The 19957-nt window shown below is 30.5% G+C and overlaps 2 protein-coding genes across 3 annotated transcripts in view; both read right to left on the bottom strand.

The window, feature by feature from the left end:
• fus (epithelial splicing regulatory protein fusilli) overlaps positions 1 to 19957 on the bottom strand; it is a 91457-nt gene that overhangs the window by 68830 nt on the left and 2670 nt on the right. The window lies entirely within an intron of this gene.
• LOC146533455 (uncharacterized) lies at positions 18453 to 19778 on the bottom strand. Its single transcript, XM_085194368.1, has one exon. The coding sequence runs from the start codon at positions 19615 to 19617 to the stop codon at positions 18589 to 18591; it is 1029 nt and encodes a 342-aa protein (XP_085050494.1). The 5' UTR covers positions 19618 to 19778; the 3' UTR covers positions 18453 to 18588.

Here is a 19957-nt window from a genome sequence, read left to right on the forward strand (position 1 = left end):
AAAGAAAACCTGTTTTGAAAAGAACGAAGGAACGATCAAACACCAATTGGAAAAGATAAAGATATTGTGCCTATGGCTTGTATTAAGAGACTTAGTTTAGAAATCTTAGTATTGGTTCAGCATTATTATACATTTTAAGAGAGTATAAGTGCTTCGTTCTCAGTCCGACCATAATAATTTTTAACAAAAAAAAAACCGATTTAAAACAGTAAACTATGCAAATTTAAGACTGCTCTGATTTTTTTTGTATGGCATTGTTAGATCTTAACCAAATTCTGCTTCATCTGCTTTAAAATAAAAAAAGAATCATCAAAATCGGTCCACCCAGTCGAAAGTTCTGAGGTACCTAACAAACATAAAAAATACAGTCAAATTGAGAACCATCTCCTTTTACAGTAGTCATTCAAACGTGCATATAAGAATATTTCTTATACAGAAATACGACCGGACTATAGTGTGAATCCTTCCAAAAGTGGCCCCTTAAACCTACACTTGGGTCGCAAGTCTTGGGCACTGAACCGAGCTTCTCACCCTGCAAGGAGACACCAGGACACCAGTACGGCCATGGAATGCTAAGAAGTTTTCTTTTTCTATTTGCTTTGACAAAATGCTTTTTAAAGTTAAAAATAAAGTTACTGACGTATTCTACCGGCGTTATTTGTATATTAACTTGTCTAGAAATTACAGTATTATGTATTTTATATCAGGACAGGTTAAAGAGAAAGCAGTTTAAAGCAGTTCTTGGAATAAAACAAAAAATATATCCTTTTTATATATATATATATATATATATATATATATATATAAAAATATTGAAATAAATTAAATTTTTATTATGTTGCCCAAAGCTAAATATAAAAAGTAACGTTTCTTCTAAATTAATACACTACGATATTAAAACTAGCTTTGCACTTTGTTTCACCAGATTATAATATACCCGTAATTATAATATGAATATATCCTCAAGCTGGATTCAAATTGAAAATGATAGCACACAACCGAACAACATATAGCCGCGTCCAAATATTTTTTTATCTATATACGCCTTAGGTGAGTAACATCGCCTTATATATTACGAATATATAATAGACTCCAAGTATTCTTCTACAAACAAAACTTCTCTTAGCTGTGGCCGTTAGTCGTAGTGTTTATTTTATTTTCACATATCTTTACAAAGTAGGTACTTTACAAAGCGACTAATGTACATTTAACGTATAGCATTGTTTATTGAACAGTAAACTATTCAATGATTTTATGATTTTCTTTACTATAATATTTTCAGATCTTTCCTAATCGAGAAGAGAGAGAGAAGTTACCAGAGCATCAGAATTAATAATTTAAATATACTCTCTCTTGTGAAAATTGAACTCGCAAACGTCAAGTTTACTAATTTTTACGATGGTCTCGTAAAAAATCCAGATTTTCATTTTCACCAGAAAAAGCAGCCAACTTTGAATTTCATTTTCACGCACGCGTATTGAATGACAGAGAAATTACAGTAATATATCACTTTACTCGACATTTTTTGTTCACATAGTGTAGTGAAAGAAATTAACGCAATGATTAAAAAATGTATTGTTTTTTAGAGTAGTATTCAACTACGTATCGAAAGAGTTACGATTCTACTTAGTATAAATATAATTTGTCAATGCTAACTTTTGTATTAAGTTTGACTTTTGACTTTTAACCTGAATAATATTATGTTACATATTAAATAAGACTTAGCATACATATATCTTAACAGAATTTTAATACCCCCAATACGATAGAGGCCATTGACATTAAGACAATAGTTCAAATTTGGAAGTATTAATTATATTCTTTTCGGAAAAGAAAAGGAAAAAGGTGGGTCTCGATACTTTCTTCTGTATATGCGGAATAAAAAGCACAATATCTTCGATGACACCTTTGTATGAGGCTTCAGCGTTTTCTCTCTTTCACTAGTGGAGCATTTTAAGCTAACAAGATATGTTCGAAACGAAGGAAATCAAGAACAGATCTACCAATATAATTATATTTGTATATATAGTGTAATATAATAAAAACATTTCTAGTTATATTAAGCAAAAAGCTATTTGGATTTCCACTGCCTATACTAATGATTTCAAGTAGGTAAACAGTAGAAAATGTTATTAGTAGAATCCCTCCATTTACCTACTAAATGATGGAAAAAACCGCCCAAATTAAAAAGAAAAAACAATACCAACATTGTTACTAAGCATCAATATAACACCATTCTCAACATTAAGAGACCGAATATAATGAGTAATTAATATTTAAATGTATAAAGTTAAATTACTTAGTAAAAAAATACAAAAGGCCTTAGAGAATTATGTTAAAGTATTATTAAGATTTTAAAAAAAAGTATTTGGCGTAGTAACAGATTATAATAAGCTTTAAACTGGGTTTGAATTAAAATAAGTGGTACAGTACGGTCGACGAGTCGTGGCCGCTCTGAAGTTAGGCTTTCTGAACATTGTTCGAAGAAATAACATAATTAAAAGTAAGAAAAATCTTGAAATCAATTCTGCGCAGCCTTCTACAGCTAACTTCTGGTCTCAGTGCGGCCACGTTATTTCCAATTTTGAACGTTACTTTACATTTTTTTTTACTACCGAACTGAGGCGAAACCCAAAAAGGGGGGTTATGTTTTTTAGCGTGTATGTATGTCCGTTCCTTTGTTCCCGGGTAACTGTTAAACCAATGAACCGAAATTAATAAATGATACGTCGTTGGATTTTTCTTAATTGCACGTGTGTTTCTAGATACATTCATTTAGATTATGCAGTCACGTTTTTTGTTTCGTGAATTATATTTACTTGTTTTCTCGGTTTTACGCTTAAAGCTTTCCTTAGTCTAGAATTGAAAACTGCATAATTCATAGCGTAGTTTGAAACATTAAGGCATATAACGGGGGAGAGCGACTTTATTACTTTACTTTATTTATATATAATAAGTAATGTGAAGAAAACAAAAGATAAAGAATTTATTACTGCCACGGTCAAATATAATAATTCCTACATATATCATTATCGACAGGTTTTCTTAGTCTGCTCAGTGCGCCGAATTGTGAAGGTTTAAAGGTATATTAACAACATATTTAACCTCATTTTGAGATACGTAATTGATTGATTTATATTAAGAGATACTATGAGTGTTATTTAATATGTCTAACGACGCAATAAATTATAATATCCGGGTGTAAATAAGATTTTATTAAAACAAATTTTAATATTAATAGTTATAATTATTATTATAATTAAGAGATTTTTTTTTTTCAGTTAAGGAACTAACTATTGAGATCAGTATCACTCTGCCTATCTTGTTTTGTGCGGGATACAGCGGGAAGTTAAAGAAAGAAACTATTTTTTAGCTTTTCACTTTATTCAGATATTCTATATGATAAAGCGGGATAGCCACATAGAAAGGAGCACCAAAAGCTACGACCTCTTTCACCTCGTCCATTGACATCAACCTTATTATACTATAAATAACTTTATTAGCCTAAATTATATTATTTTATTATAAAACATTATAAATAGGAAAAAATAAAAATGTAGTAGGTAGTCCATCTGTACATTTTTTACATGCGCAATGTCACGAAAAATTAACATTAAAACTATAAATAATAAACATAATTTATATTATTAAAATTAATTGAACCTGTATTATTTATAAGGCCATTAAAGACTATATACAATAGATTACTTACAAAAAAAAACAAGTTTTTGTGACATAGAATAAACCTATGTTTCTACGCAGAAATTTTATAGCAACGAAGTTGAAAATATTATAAAAAAAGTCAGGGCAATTAATTATTTTTAATTTCCCGGTTTGGCAAGACAGAATGCGACCTTGTGCTCCACCACTCAAACGCCCTGGGGAAAGCGGAGAATATTGTCCTAATACTAGGTTTTCTCTACTTATATTTTTGCAAAAATATATTTTTTTAATTCAATCAATTCAGTGTTACAAGTACCTAACTACTTAAAATTTGTAACTAACATTTTTAACTTATGTATGTGCGAGTTCGCCTCCAGCAATACTCTCTTTGGACAATAAGCAAGGTATGCACAAACAACGCCTTGCACGCACACCGAACCCACTACCTAATTATTATATAAATAAATTTTCTTTTCTCGAATCTAACAAAAGAAATCGATTCTTGTGAACCTTGAGAAACGTTTTATTATAACAATAGTGTGACGAAATATTATAATATAAATTATAAACATTAATATATATTTTAACACGCTACAATGCACTGTTTTTTTGTTGTTAAGTATTATTAAATTAACAATATAACAGTGTGAAATAGGATTTTTATTTTATTTCTATATATACAACAGCGTTATAATAAAAGTTATATGAATTATTTACTTAAAAGACTCATATATCCGCTTTGCCGTTACCCTGAATTCAGTTTCAAGAGGGTAGGCAATGAGAAGTTAGTGTCGAAACATTCTGTTTATTTTTCTACCACAATTGCGAGTTATTTGACGGTAATCAACGCCACGCTTTATCTTGAGGGGCCAGAGAATGGAAATAATTCAATGCACCGAAAGGAATTGAACTCAGAACCACCGCGTCTACGGTCAGAGCCCATTTTGCCACGACAGATTCTTCTATTAGCAGAATAAAATTGACATTCCTCTTTGTTACAGTAATGTTAGACTATAACACCTTAGACAAATATTATATAGTCGTGATGAATGTATTAGTATTCGATGAAAATTTCCACTTAATTAATGTTAGCTACTACCTAGTTGAGATTAAATATTAATTTATTTTCAATTTTAAGAACTTTTGTATTTTTACTCACCTCACAAATTCAACGAACCTAGTGTTATATAAATTACTGAAACGAGCTTAAACTTAGCTTTATATCATAGTCAAAGGTTTTTTTTTTTAATAAAAATATCCTGTGTAATGCTTCTTAGAATATGTGTACAAAGTTTCATGATAATAAATTAAGTAGTTTTGGTGTGAAATAATAACAAAACTGACACAGAACCTTAGATGTGCGGTCAAACTCGACTTAGCTTTTTGTTTATTAATCATTATTGTTGATAAGAAATTATTTTGTTGAAAACGTAACTTAAATGAATAATTGCAATATTAATATTTTACAGTTAAGCAAAAATATATTTTTATTGTGATTCACTTTGATGATTAATTTGTATAATAGGTTGCTGAATAAGATTTAATAACATAATAATTAAATGTCTGACTGTAAACGCGACGGTTGTGGTTCGATTCTCATTTGAGATAATTAAATATTTTTATTTCGTCGTTCTGGTAATAAGACAAAGCGAAACGTTGAGTTTCGCCACTCAACCCGTAATACATATTTCAAAAATGGAGCAGTGAGTGTAATACACTCTGTGCCCCCAATTTAAAATATAAAGAAGAAATTCAACAGCAAAAAGTAGGTTAAAATGACACTACAAGATTTTCTTACTAGAGAGATAGTAATATACAGGTAAAGTCTCCAACGATATTTTAAAAATGAACATTTTCTACACGTTTTCATTTTTTTAATTTTAATATGTTTGTATAAAATTTATATATCTAAATAACGCGTTTTTAATTTATCTTCTGAAACTATAATACTTATTTTCGGCTCTGTTCTTTTAGACTTTTAGTAATATTTTAAATACTTTTGCTACTGGACTATATATAGATATTATTTGATTATTTCGAATCTACAATCATTATTTATTAAAATATTTTCTATCTAATAAGGCCCTTACAAGGGTTTTTGTATCATTAATAAAAATTGTCAGTAGAGTCAGTCATAATGGAAACCACCACTGTATTGGCTATGCCACGATTATGTTTTTAATCTATTATAAAGATTTGGACCTGATATTTAATAAAATTATATAATAAAACATTGTATCACCATAAAAATGTGAGTCAGACGTTGCAAAAGTACTGAATACACAAATATATCGGACACAAGTTTAGATAGTGTCAATGACTCAGTTTACAACATAAATCTAATATATATAAAATAGCAGCCTTGCAGTTTGTATGTGGATATATTTTTTAGTTTACTTTTATTTCTCTTTTAGTTTCATTTTTCAGGTGTGGGGAAATTAGTGTGAAGGTGCTTTGTTCCCTGTTTTGGTCTCATTTTTCGAAACATTGCTTGTTGAGTGGCGGAACTTAACGCCGCTCTTTGTATGTGTTACCGGAAAAGGAAATGAAAATAATTTGTACCTCCAAATTTGAATCGAACTCACAAGCGTCACGATACGCGTCACAAACTCTTTACAGATTTTCATAATTTCACTAAAATTTTAGATTATTTGTCAAGTTGGTCACTCGTTGTTCTATTCTTTTCATTCCATCTAATATATAGATAGTTGACATTAATAATATTAGGAAAAACACATATTTTACTATTTTATACAGATATAGGGATGATAGAAATATTTCAAAAAAACTTTATCTGTACCGTTGAAATAAGTTTATCTGTTGCAGCGCACATAATAGGGATATCTTATCATATAAAAGCTTTGATGCTGTAGACCAGGCGAATTGAACTTTTTTTTTTGTCAAACAAAATTGGTGCAAAAACATTGATCTAAAACTTGAACCATAAACATTATTGAAAAAATAAAAGTCCTTAAACGCGATAAATGTAGTAAATCAAAAAATAAGAAAGATAAGGGGCCATTGTGGCTCAGTGGAACAACATTTCATTATAATGCGATGATTTTAGGTTCAATCCCTAAGCAGAGAATTTATTATCATACCTCCACTCTGGTAACAAACGCCCTTAAGGTGTAATTGGACATATTTAAACAACATTTGTCTATATGTTCGAGTTAGCCATAGTTCATAGGTATTTATGAGAAAATAATCCACATTTACTTAAATATATGAAATACAATAAACAAAAACCCAGATGTTATTTATAAAATATATATACATAAATCATATTTGGGTTTTTGTTTATATGTATGTATATTCAACCATATCTCAATACCGTCATATCTCTATTTGAACGTTTGCACTGCAGTTAGGGTATATATGGCCTTCAGTACAGGTGCTAAACAAGTGTTAAAATACCATTAGCTTACCAAATTTCCGAGCACATACAAAAATGTAAATTTATAATAGCATTTAATTTACAAATTAATTGTTTTCTAAGAATATTTCCCACATGTGCGGCGTGTGTACTACCACGCCTTATTATAAGTAAATTGATAATGTTTTGGTTTTGAATATTCATATTTATTATATATAATTGTAAATAGCATACGTCAACCTCTCTTAATGGTATAAAAAAATATAAAAATTATTTTCATATTTGAAAATTACAGATTTCGAAGGCGTAGTAGGTATTAGTTGATACGTACTACTAGTTGAACCAAATATACTTTAATTGGTAAATGTATGATTAGAGAGAGCTGGTGGAGGCGAGCGTTAATATTCCATTTCAAAGAAGCATCTTAAACTTTTCCTTAGACGGCGAATCCGTGAAAAGCTAAGAAGTTTCAACATTTTAAGTACCTACTATTAGAGACGTAGTATATGTAATTAGCATGGGTATAGCAAAGCTGTTAAATTCAGATCTCACAATCGAGTCTTAGGTTAGGTAGAGTGAAATTTTTATACTGAAAAACATCAGCATTCAAGTGATATTTATAGTTTAATTAGTTGTTTTTTTTGCTTCACGCTGTATTTGTTTAGGCAGAGAAAATCTAGGAACCTGGTACTAATACAATCCCTTTCCATTAAGAGCCTCTCCTTCCCTCTGCTTCATACTTTCCGTCAAATTGTGAAGGCATTGCGTATCTCATCTCATTACCAGGCAGGGAATGAAAATATTAAATATTTCATAATGTTACCTAAATTATTTACATGTATATTTATATCGGTACTTAAGTAATATCAATTAAAAGATAATAAATAACCCTGAGTACGATTGTAAATTATAAAAAAAAAAACTGTAATTTAATTAAAATATTTTATAAAACTGAGCCTTTAATTTAAGTCAATTTTGGTAGTTCTTATAACACATTTGAAGGCAATCAGCAATCATTCTTGATTAATTGTTGGTGAAGTAAATATTTACTATGGACATAATGTGTTTTATTATTATCCTTGGATATTAGGGTGAACAGTAAAACTATAACTAGAATTGAGTTGCTCTGAAAAGAGATTTATTACGTAAATAAATGTTCACACTTTTACAAATATTCTTTAACCTTAATCTATCACAAACTCACCTGAAAAGAGAAACAACATTTAAAGCTATTGTTTCACCAGTTCGTATTAATTAATTATTTAAATATTAAAATATATTTTTCTCCTCAGTTTTTAAGAGACGTCAAATGTCATAATTATGTGAAAGAAGTATCAAAAACTTCTTTTATATGGATATAACTGCAACTTCTTACTACCATGTTATATTAACTTTACGTTATATTTACTTACGAAATAATCAATTTATTAACGACTAAACATTCTTATTTGGAAATAGTATATTTATAGACCGGTTTCGGCCGTTGACTCGTGGCGCCGTGGCATAAGCGTGTTGACTATAAACGGGACGGTCGTGGGTTCGATTACCACTCGGGGAATGAATTAATATTTATTAATATTTTGATTTCTTCGCTCTGGTAACAACTAAACAAGGCAAAGCGGAACTTTGACGAAAATTAGACGATAAGTAGGGGCGGAGTGTCATAACACTAGGTTATCTACTTTTTACGGTAACTTTATAGTAACTTAGCTCAGTTAGAAGTAAAGACAGTATTTGTACTGTAACTTTTATTAAGAAATTATGTCATATTTCTTTTGTATTCCTTAGACATGGCTGACCTCGTGTATCGAGTATGATTATTTATTTGTTTTATGTGTTCCATGTAACTGTAGTGGCACTGACATTTAGAAACGATTTAAAATTAACATATTATGATACATACCTACTATTAAAATTTATGTTGTTAATTAACTAATTCTAATAGTTAAAACAAATACTCTAAATTCCTTTATTAAAATTTATTCTTTGTTGTTAGTTATGATTGTCTAGTTAAGCTATACACTATAACTATAGTTACGGGTTCGATTCTCATTCGAGGTTTTTTCAATTAAATATTTTTTTATTTTCGCTGATATTTGTAAACCAAATGAAGTGTTTACAATGTGACACGCAATGTTTCTATTTTCATTACGAATTCATCTATATCAGTATTATGAGGCTAAAGAGTATGTTTGGTTGAACACGATAATCTCGGGACTACTGGTATGTGGTTTAAAAAACTCTTTTTGTATTGGATAGACCCTTTATCGAAGAATGCTGTAGGCTATCTTACTTTAAGGTTCCGTTTTTCAGATTCCGATGTATCTACCGGTCAGAGTTTCTTTAGGCACTTAAGAAAGCAATGGGAACAAAGCCACGAGTAAAAGCTAGTAACTATATAAAGGAGTGTACACATGTTATTTCATGGTCTCTATATAACAAAATAAGCAGAGTCAGATTCATAAACTAGTATAAAATGAGTCCACCACTACCAGTCTTTGATCACGTACAGTATATGACAGATCATTAACACTAAACTTTTCCCAGCATTTGGAATTCTAGCGTAGGCGTTTGTACAACGACCGAACGAGCGGATCGTGTGTTGAATTAATAATTGTATTATAAATAAATATAGACTCATTCAATACGTTTAAAGATTCTGCCTCTAGCTCCAGGCAAACAGGTGTTTGGACTTAATTTTATTTCATAAGATTTAAAGACAGTAGAGTGTATCTTACTTAATACATAGTGGTAGGACACTCCTCTTTTTGTTTTTGTTTTGTTAAGTAGTGAGCTATATCGCGCACGTGCTGGAAAATGGAAATTATTAATTCCTTGAATGGGACACACCTCCGACAATAGCGTCAATTGGCATCGAAAAACTATTATTTATTAGTAAGAGATATATTATAAATAATAATTTTTGCATACTTTTATACATTTTAGGCACCAAATGTACCACTTGGTCCCCTCAATATGTGTCAGATATTTAATTTAAAGTTAACAAAACACAATTAACTTAAACAGCTAAAGTATATATAGATGCCTATAGTTAAATGATTTTTGTTAACTTTCAAATTCCATCAAATTATATTAGCTTTATAGTTTAAAAAGTAAAAAATAAATTAAGAGATACCTGTCACTTCTCAAGGAATAATTACATAAAAATGTCATAGTCATGTAGAAAAATGATGTTACGAAACGGTCATATACTATTTTATTTGACGAAATTCCTAAGCTCGTATGTAAATTGGTAATATTCCGTGGCCAGAATAATAAATGTATGTATTAAATGAGTGAAAGTAGCTGGTAGGAACGACTTTAGAATCTTTTTAATTGTTGCTATGAGGTTAATTCGTTATATTCTTCTCCTCGACCAAGTCAAAAGACGGGGTTGAGTTCCACTACTCGAGCACAATGTCTCAAAAATTATACGGAAATTGGGAATCGAACAACCGAGCCTCGCGTTGACCTCGGCCATCAAGGCCTCGACTATCAAATACACGGCACTCGCTCTTCCTCCTCCGTCCTCGGCCAACGAGGTACTAAAAAGCTTTGCTAAACCGACCAAATGAGAATTTAGCTGCAAGGCTTTTAGAATATGGTTTGATGCAATCTTTTCACCAGACTATCCTTTTACACGAGTTCACCAATTATGAAGCACTTGGTAGTCGACCTATGATACATAGTTGTGGTCAATTAAACAGTTTATAGTTAGAAACAGCAATAATAAATTATATAGTGGTGTCAACTAAAAGGTGGACACGTGCATGAAATGCGTTAATAAATTGTAGGTAGGTACTTTTTTTTTTTTTTATTTATTGATTATAAAATTTTCTATTAAATCCTCTAGTAACGAAATATTACACTATCTAAGTTGCAATGGTTTTCATTTGAAAACTATGTATGTTATATACATATATATTTTTACAGCTTTTAGTGTCCAGACACTCTTATGTATCAAGTAGTGGAACTCAACACCGCGATCAACCTTGGCAGAGCAGAGAAGCTAGACACTAATCCAGTGGCTTTTTACTCAGAATGTAGAAAAATTATTGTTAATGACTTTTTTGATATATTTTTTTATTAATATTTTTAAAAACGTCAATTTTTCAGCCCACAATATGAGTTGAAAAAAGCATACAAGTTACTTATACAATAAAAAAAATATAAACTGCATCTCACAAAAATGGCAAACTGTGCCTTCTTTTCACTACCTAAAGTACCTAATAAATATATTGTAACGAGCCTCAATAACGTTACATGTCTTAGTTACTGCGTTACATACATTTACATTTTTATTACTACAATAAAGTAAAATTGCACTAACTGTGAAGTTAGCTTTTATGAAACCTATGATGTTTGTATAATTATTTCAAGACTTAATTTCATTAATTATATTTTTTTGGTAAATCTTCTACATGTATTATACGTAGGACGTTATTTACTAAACATTGTGTCGTGTTTGGTTTATTTTCTACCCAGGGAAGATAAAGTGGATAATTTTAAGCGATTTTTCTACTTTTTTAAAATTAATTTGTAATTTTAAGACTATAGGAGCATTATGTTTTTATATAGTTTGGGTAATTTTTTTAATAAAATAATTATACATGATAAAAAAAATAAAATTAACATACCTACATATGGGTTTGTAGTATCATAATTTGAGGTCAAGTAAAATAAAATCATTTCCTAATTCCAATGTAAATATATCAATATTTATTATTGCATAACGCTATAATAAGTAGTTATGTAAAATATTGTTTAACGCAATAACCAGTTAGTGACAAATGACAATCAATTCACAGATTAAATTCTTCTGTTCTAAATTATATTTCGTTAAGTGTCAAAATGAAATTTCGTAGATTTTGACAGGTTAATTTTATTTGATTAATATATATATTTAATTATTTTACCAACTGATCAGGAATAGGCTTAGATTTTAATTAGTATGTTGTAGATGTAGTTGCGAGTGAAACCTCATTATAGTCTATTAAAACATCTCGGTTGCTTTAGAACTATCGCCGGTTCATATCTAGAACATATCTTAAAGGCAGCGTTACTGGGATCATTTTAATATTTAAGGTTGTAAGAGGAGCTTGGGCCCCTCAAACCTTCACTTGGATGCAACTCCCAGCCACTGCTCCGAGCTCCTCACTCTGCAGCACGATGAGCACCTGCACTGAATGCATACTGGAGATACTAAGTAACTCTTTTCTGTGAAAGATGATATATGGTATACTTACATAAAAAATAACTAGTTTATAGACGTATCGGCACCGTATTGTTACATCATTGGGTAGAATTTTTTTATAATAGTCACGATTCATAAATATAGTTCGTGTTACCAAAGCTTTATTATGTTTAGTAATATGCGTATTATAAAATCGCAATGTTTGTATATAGATGTGAATACAAATCGCCATTTATATTTGTACCTTAAATTTAGGTTAAAGACTAAAACTTTTTTATTCATGTTTTTTAATAAATAAGTCCCTAGGTAATATAAATGTGCCAATAAAAATATGAAAAATTAAATAAAACGATGCGTCGTTGACTGTCGTCGTCTGTAATTTTATTTGAACGAGCAACATTAAGTGTTGCTTATAGGATACCATTTACGTGCAAACATGTGACAGAAAATAATATTGACGAAAAAAATATTTTACAAACTTTAAAAATATTAAAATTTCAGAACAGAACATTTATAGCGCCTACTTCGACTACAAAAAGCGCTTTTTACTTACAAAAAATATTATTTTTAAAATTTTTAATATAAATATTGAGTTGTCTTTGCCTTAATGTTCACTTCGACGAGATCACGTGCATTTTTAATAAGCATTATATAAGTTGGACATTTAGAATTTGTAGAAGTAAAATATCTTGTATTTCAAAATATTCTAAAATATCATATTTTTGCAAGAAGAGGAAACAAACATAATGTACATATTTATAGTTCACAATTTTATGTATGTTTTAAATTATAACATTATTATGTTTATTTTTATTCTATTTGAGGGCAGTCGGGGCGTAGGGGCAGAACGTGTGACTGTCAACGTGACAGTTTGTGGGTTCGATTTCATTTAAAGAAATGAAATAATTAATATTTTCATTTCTTCGCTCTAGTGACGAGCCAAAGCTCGGCGTTGAGTTCCGCCACTCAACAGACAATACCTAGAGAATTCGGCAGGAAACAGGCAGTTTGTAGCTATTTTACAACAGGTATTTAATTTCATGTTCAAACAGCAATCAGTTACAATTTTATTATAAATATTAAAAAAAATAGAGATAATATTACAAAAACAAATTTCACATTCACATATACTATTATTAGTATTAATTATATTATATTAATAAGATATTTAAATAAAACATCTTTGAAACACGACTATCGTAAAGTAAAATGTATTTACAAATCATTATTTGTCCGCAAACAAGCCGCTATCGTCGCCAGGCGTGATCTATCTCGCACTTGTTGCAACTCCCGCAAATATTTACTTTTGTAACTACACTTAAGTTATATAAAGATAGAAGTGTATTGTTTTTGTGTAAATGAAATAAAATAAATCATAATCATACAGCTTCGCGCTGTACCCCGCACACAGCAGGGTAGGCAGAAGGAACCTAGTGTTAAGGTACTCCGTTCCCAACTTTCTGCAGAGTTCTGGAGGGATTGCATGTTAAATGGTGGAAGCCAACGCTGCGCTTTGCCTTGACACGACAGAGCGAAGAAATGAAAAAATATTCAACTAAATATCTTTGTATATAATTAAAATTATATATTTAAAAAGTATAACATTATGATTTATGTGAAATCAGAATCTAGTGTGGCTGATTTTTTTTAAATTATAAAATTTCATAGTGATATTAGTATTATAAGCATATTAGTATACATTTTGGTAATGCCATATTAATGACTGTCGACATCTTTAGTTGCATCATTAGCGACGATTAATGCACATCGTAATTACTGAGCATGTTTATTTATAAGAAGGTAAAAATATAATTTTCTGTTATTTTTATCATTTTTCCTTATGCTATTATAAACATATAAAATAAAAACAAATATATATTTTACTATAAAAGTATTTACGTAAGTATCGTCTACACGTTTAACTATTAAAAAGGATTATAATACGTTTATTACAATAGAGTTATATTTCATTATAATATAAAATAAAAAAGTATCAAATTATACTTTTATTATTTTATATTACGTAAAGATTTAAATTAAAAACGATTTCAACACGTTGAAAGTGACAATTATTAAAATGTTACTTTTTTATAGTTGGTGTTATTATATCAACAGCCGAAACTTGATTTACTTAGTATTGGTGTTATTGTTAAGATATTTATTTATTATTTATAAGTACATTAAAAAGTTAGTATTAATATTTAAATTAAATAGGTATAAACTATTCATTAATGTTTAATCTTTAAAAATATTCTCGTCGTTTTATTAAAAAATTGTGGTTTTTTTTTGTTTGAGTAGACAAAAAATTTTTGAATTATAAATGGCCTATGCTTCCAAATTCAAATTTGTACATTAGTACCATCTAAGTCTCACGTTCTTATATTGAAGCTTTTTAAATATTTTTCTATAATGCATATTTGAAACAATTCATAACATGTATGTTTAATATTTTTATTTAAAATTATCGTACATAAACTGAATTAAATACAATGCACGGTAAATTAGTTAATTATAAACTTATACTGTAATTAGTAATCATCACTTTGAGTAATCTTGAGAAATACGATTTATACTATTGTTTCCTTAAGACCTTTCTGACCTTCACTGACCGAACGCCTATTTATACTAGAATCTTGAACGCTAAGAATATCTTTTTAACTATGTACACTAGAGAGGGCTTATAAATTTAAATAGAACTTATAATAAATAAATAAATATTCAAAAATATCTAATTGAACTAAGCAGTAGGTACGTACTATACTAGTAGATATGAATACGAAGAGAGAAAATACAAAAAGAGAAATACAAGCACAATAGCACTGACTGATGATTAAACGGAATGTTTAAACACTTGGTTCTCTCTGAAGTAAATATAAAAATATACTTGTAACATTATAACGACATGAGAAATTTGTGCGATTGTAGATCGATCCCCTGATGTCCGCTTCAACGATATCCGAAACGATAAAATATAATAATTTATTTATTTATTTTATTTATTTATTTATTTTAAGTTGGGAAACAAACAGCATTTTACAGTACTTTTTAGTATAATACATATCCATATTCCAACTGCCAATAAAGTTTCCACTTATACATAAAACATGGAGTGAATATGTTGCTAATTAACAATTAAAAATTAAATTTACTGTCTAAAGAGAAAAAAAAAAAAAAAAAACAAAGATTTTTACGAATGAAAGGTTAAGGTTTACATTAGGTTAGGATTTACAGAATTTTGAATTTTGTCAATGATCTTACATGAAAACTGCATCAAACTACTATGAAAAATGTCAATATCACTAAAGCAATTATTGTATGCCCTACAAGATCTTAGTATAAAACAATTTTGGGCATAATTGGTTTTTCGAGCAGAAATGTAAAAGGTGTCCCTAGATCTGGCACTAAAAGTTGGACATTTTATGTGAATATTACTTAGCAGATAATTGGAATCTATAAGATTGTGTAACAATTTATACAAAAAAATTTGATCTCTATATCCTCTTCGTTTTTTTAATGATAGTATATTTAGGTTATGATAGTTATCTAATTTAAATTTGTAAAGTAATCGCCGTATAAATTTATTTTGGACACTTTCAATTGCAAATACATATTTATCATACTGTGGGTTCCAGACTGGCGAGGCATACTCTAAGTAAGGTCTAACATATGAATTATACAAAAGCTTAAATGTATGTATGTTCTTAAAATCACTCCCCTGTCTAAATATAAAACCGAGCATTTTATATGCTTTTCCTATAATATTCGCAATATGTTTGTCGAATAAAAGACCGGCGTCCAATAATACACCAAGGTCCTTAACAATGGAGACTCTTTTTATTTTCCTGTTGCGAATCAGATAATCAAATAGAATGGGAGATTTCTTTCTACAAAAACTAATTACACAACATTTGTCAAGATTTAGAGATAATTGATTAGACGCGCAGTATTTATCAAAATTGACTAGATCCTCCTGCAGTTTAGTGCAATCCTCTTGATCTCTTATAATTTTGAAAATTTTTGCATCATCGGCATAAAGAAGTATCTTAGAATGTTCAAAAGATTGTATAATATCATTGATAAAAATGTTAAAAAGAAGAGGTCCAAGATGGGAACCCTGTGGTACACCAGAAGTAATAGGCACAAAACTAGAAGTAAAGCCCCTCACAGCAACAGCTTGAGTTCTATCTCGGAGATAAGACTCAAGCCATCTTAGAAGATCACCATGTATACCAGCTTGTTTAATTTTGTCAATTAACAAAGAATGTGAAATTTTGTCGAATGCTTTCGAAAAGTCAGTATAGATAACATCGACTTGATACCCACTATTCATAGCGTAGAGGACTTCAACTAGAAACTCACAGAGGTTAGTTTCTGTGGAGCGTTTGTTTATAAAACCATGTTGTTGCGGGATTAGTTGAGGACGTATAAGAGGAAATAGATTATCGTAAATAATTTTTTCTAATAATTTGGGAATAACAGAAAGTTTTGATATTCCACGATAATTTTTAACATTTTGCTTATCACCACTTTTATAGACTGGGACAATAATAGACCTTTTCCAAATATGAGGCAAAGACCCCGATTGTAAAGATTTTGAAAACAATATGTGTAATGGAACAGAGATTTCAGAACTGCAACATTTTAAAAATATAGGATGTAATTTATCAGGCCCAGAACCTTTAGAAAGGTCAAGTTTCAAAAGATACTTTTTTATGATCTCACGAGTAATACTGACATTATTTATAGAAAGATTATTCTCCGAAGCACAATTAGTTTCCCCAACTACAATTCTTGTATTAACTTCAAACACAGATTGGAAGTAAGAGTTGAAAGTGTTGGCAATAGCCTGGCCATCAGAGGAGATTTGATCGTTAAAAACTATGCTGTCAGGAATACAATCATTCACTCGTTTTGACTTGACAAAGGACCAAAATTGTTTTGAACTGTAACGAATATTGCTTTCAGCTTTATCAATAAACCGAACATAGCATTCCAACTCCATATGTTTTGTCTCATGCCGTAGATCAGAAAATATTTTATAGTCACTACTTCTGCCGTAAATCTTCCATTTCCTATGCAATTTAAGTTTTTTATTTACTAGTTTTATTAAACGTCTAGAGTACCAAGCTGGAAATTTGTTATTGCTGTATACAGTTTTAGTTGGAACTAATTTGTCAACAACATTATTTATTAAAAGGTAAAATCTATCAACTGCGTCCGAGACATTGTGAGAAGAGAGTTGTTGGACCCAATTAATTTTATTTAATTCAGAGTTAATGGCCTCATAGTCGGCATCATGGAAACGATGTACAATGCGTGGAGGCTCTCTCAATAATTTGTGAGGGACACCTTCCTCCACACTTATTAAAAGAGTTGGATGATGGCCATCTTCAGGTAGTGATAATGGGTCAGTCCTCGCAACAACACAAGCGGAATTGGATAAAATGAGATCCAATAGCCTATTATACTTATTAAAAATGGAATTGTATTGTCTCCATCCGGTGATTGACATGAATGCGAACAATTGTAAGATTAGGTTATTGTCAGAGGGATTCTGAATAGCGAGGTGCTCATCAGACTGTAACAACCACCTTGCTTCGCTAATATTGAAGTCACCTAATATAATAAAGTTATCGCTGCGGTTATTAAAATAAAGGTCCGACATGTGTTCAAAGAAAATCGCTTCAGAGTCGCGTTGTTTCGGATTTTGGGGGAAATAACAGCAAAATAGGTGGAACTTTTTACGATATGAGCCTTGCCCAAGAATCAAACTAAGGCTCGTTATATCAGCATCAGGTAATTGAGGGGGCGCGCCGGGGTGTTGAATATCAATAAATGCGGCTCCTTGCCGGATAGCAATGAGAGTACCACCTCCTCTCTTTACTCCTAAGCGTGTGTAGTCCCGATCATTTCGGTATACAATATAACGGGGGTCAAAGAGTTCCTTATCACAAATTCCGTCTAACAGCCACGACTCCGTTAAACAGACTACGTCATAATTATTGTTTAGCAAGCTATGATAAAATTGTTCAGTTTTAGTACGAAGTCCCCTGACATTTTGATAGAATATATTAAGAGCCATAATAATGTGAAAAATAATTATATAAAAACAAAGGTATAATAATTATGTTTAAATTTGAATATAGCAATAAAAATAATAAAGGACATATCACATTAATTGACTGAGTATAATTGCAGTAAACCAACGAAACGCAAGAATAAAGATGAAAATAATTATAATAGCCCAAATAGAGACACCTTAACACTTCCATAAAGCAACAATTGTAAATAAAATAAAAACTAATTAACAAAATAACACAAACACAATAATCGTATATCAATATCACTATAGTTCTTACGAGATTTTTTTTAAACAGTCATTAGAAGAGATATGGATAACCGGAGAATTATGTGTTTTACGGACCATAACAGTACAATTTCGGACCCAGCAATACATGTACCCTTTCTCCTTACTTCTGCGCCTAGCATTATTCAGTAAAGCCTTATTATATGTAGATAGGTGGTCATTGACATATATGGGATTATTTATGCCGGTGAAGCCCACGTCAGACGCAAGTAGTCCCTTCAGCTTGCGTATTGATGAGAGAAAGTCGTCTTTTTTATAACGCGACTGCATTTTCAAAATAATTGGACGGGGTTTACCGTCAGTAGTATCATTCTTTACTGCTACTCTTGTTACAAAGTCCACATCCGTATCAACATTAATAGGAAAGCCGCTTTTAGATGCTAATGTTTTAACAATCTGGATTAAGTTTTCGCCTTTCTTATACGGCACTCCGTTAATTTGAATGTTAGAACGACGAACCCATTGGTCACTTCTAATGGAGTTTTCCGACAATTCTTTAATCTTTAGCTTCAAATCATCGACTTCGGTACAATAGTTATTTAATTTAGACAGTTGTAGGTCAAAATCGTTCATCTGCTCCGTTAGACAATTGACAGAGGACTCAATATGAGCAATTTTTGAAGACCAGGTATTAACAGCCTCAGAGAGATTTCGAAGTTCCTCAGTGACGGAACATTTAAATGATTCCACAATGGCATGAAGGTTATTGAAACGGTCATCAAAATAAGTGATAATTGATTTCAAACCACTATCTTGCAGTAACTGTAATTGAGGTTGAGTGGACTCCAAGGCGATACAGCTTGAACCTGCAGCGGACAATCCAGGACTAATATTAGTGCTGCCTTTCTTAGTAGGCTTACAGGCAGGACATTTCCATTTGGCCTTGTTCATAGGCAGCATTTTTTTAAAATCAATGTCTTTTAAACTGGCACAGGAGTAATGAAAAAATCCCAAACAGGCCGTGCATTTGATTGAGTCCTCAATCTTTAAAAAATCAGAACACAATTTACATTCCATAATGCAACGAATAGCACGTTTATTTGCTTTATAACTACGCGTACGCGTTTGTAGTAAACACCTTTCACTTGACCTTGAACTCGTTAACGAACGAACGTTAAAAATAGAATCTTCGATATGATAGTTTAATATATTCACATTTCTTCTATATATAATGAATATTACAGACTACGCACTATAAATTGGATATAGTAAACAAATTCACTCCCGATAAATAACTTTTTCCACCGTTTAATAAATATAAGCGGCACGACTGTAGATAACGCGTGAGCTCAGCGGACGCCGCGGCGGAAGAATAATACAATAACAAAATTGATATTTTCTATTCTTTCGAACAGAG

This window comes from Heliconius melpomene, chromosome 12 (assembly GCF_056956725.1).
Source record: "Heliconius melpomene rosina isolate 202511_hmr_F chromosome 12, ASM5695672v1, whole genome shotgun sequence".
NCBI classification, from domain to species: Eukaryota; Metazoa; Arthropoda; class Insecta; order Lepidoptera; family Nymphalidae; genus Heliconius; species Heliconius melpomene.

Excerpts from the sequence above, each read along its gene's own strand:
- LOC146533455 (XM_085194368.1), bottom strand. The coding sequence starts at position 19,617 with ATGGAATGTAAATTGTGTTCTGATTTTTTAAAGATTGAGGACTCAATC.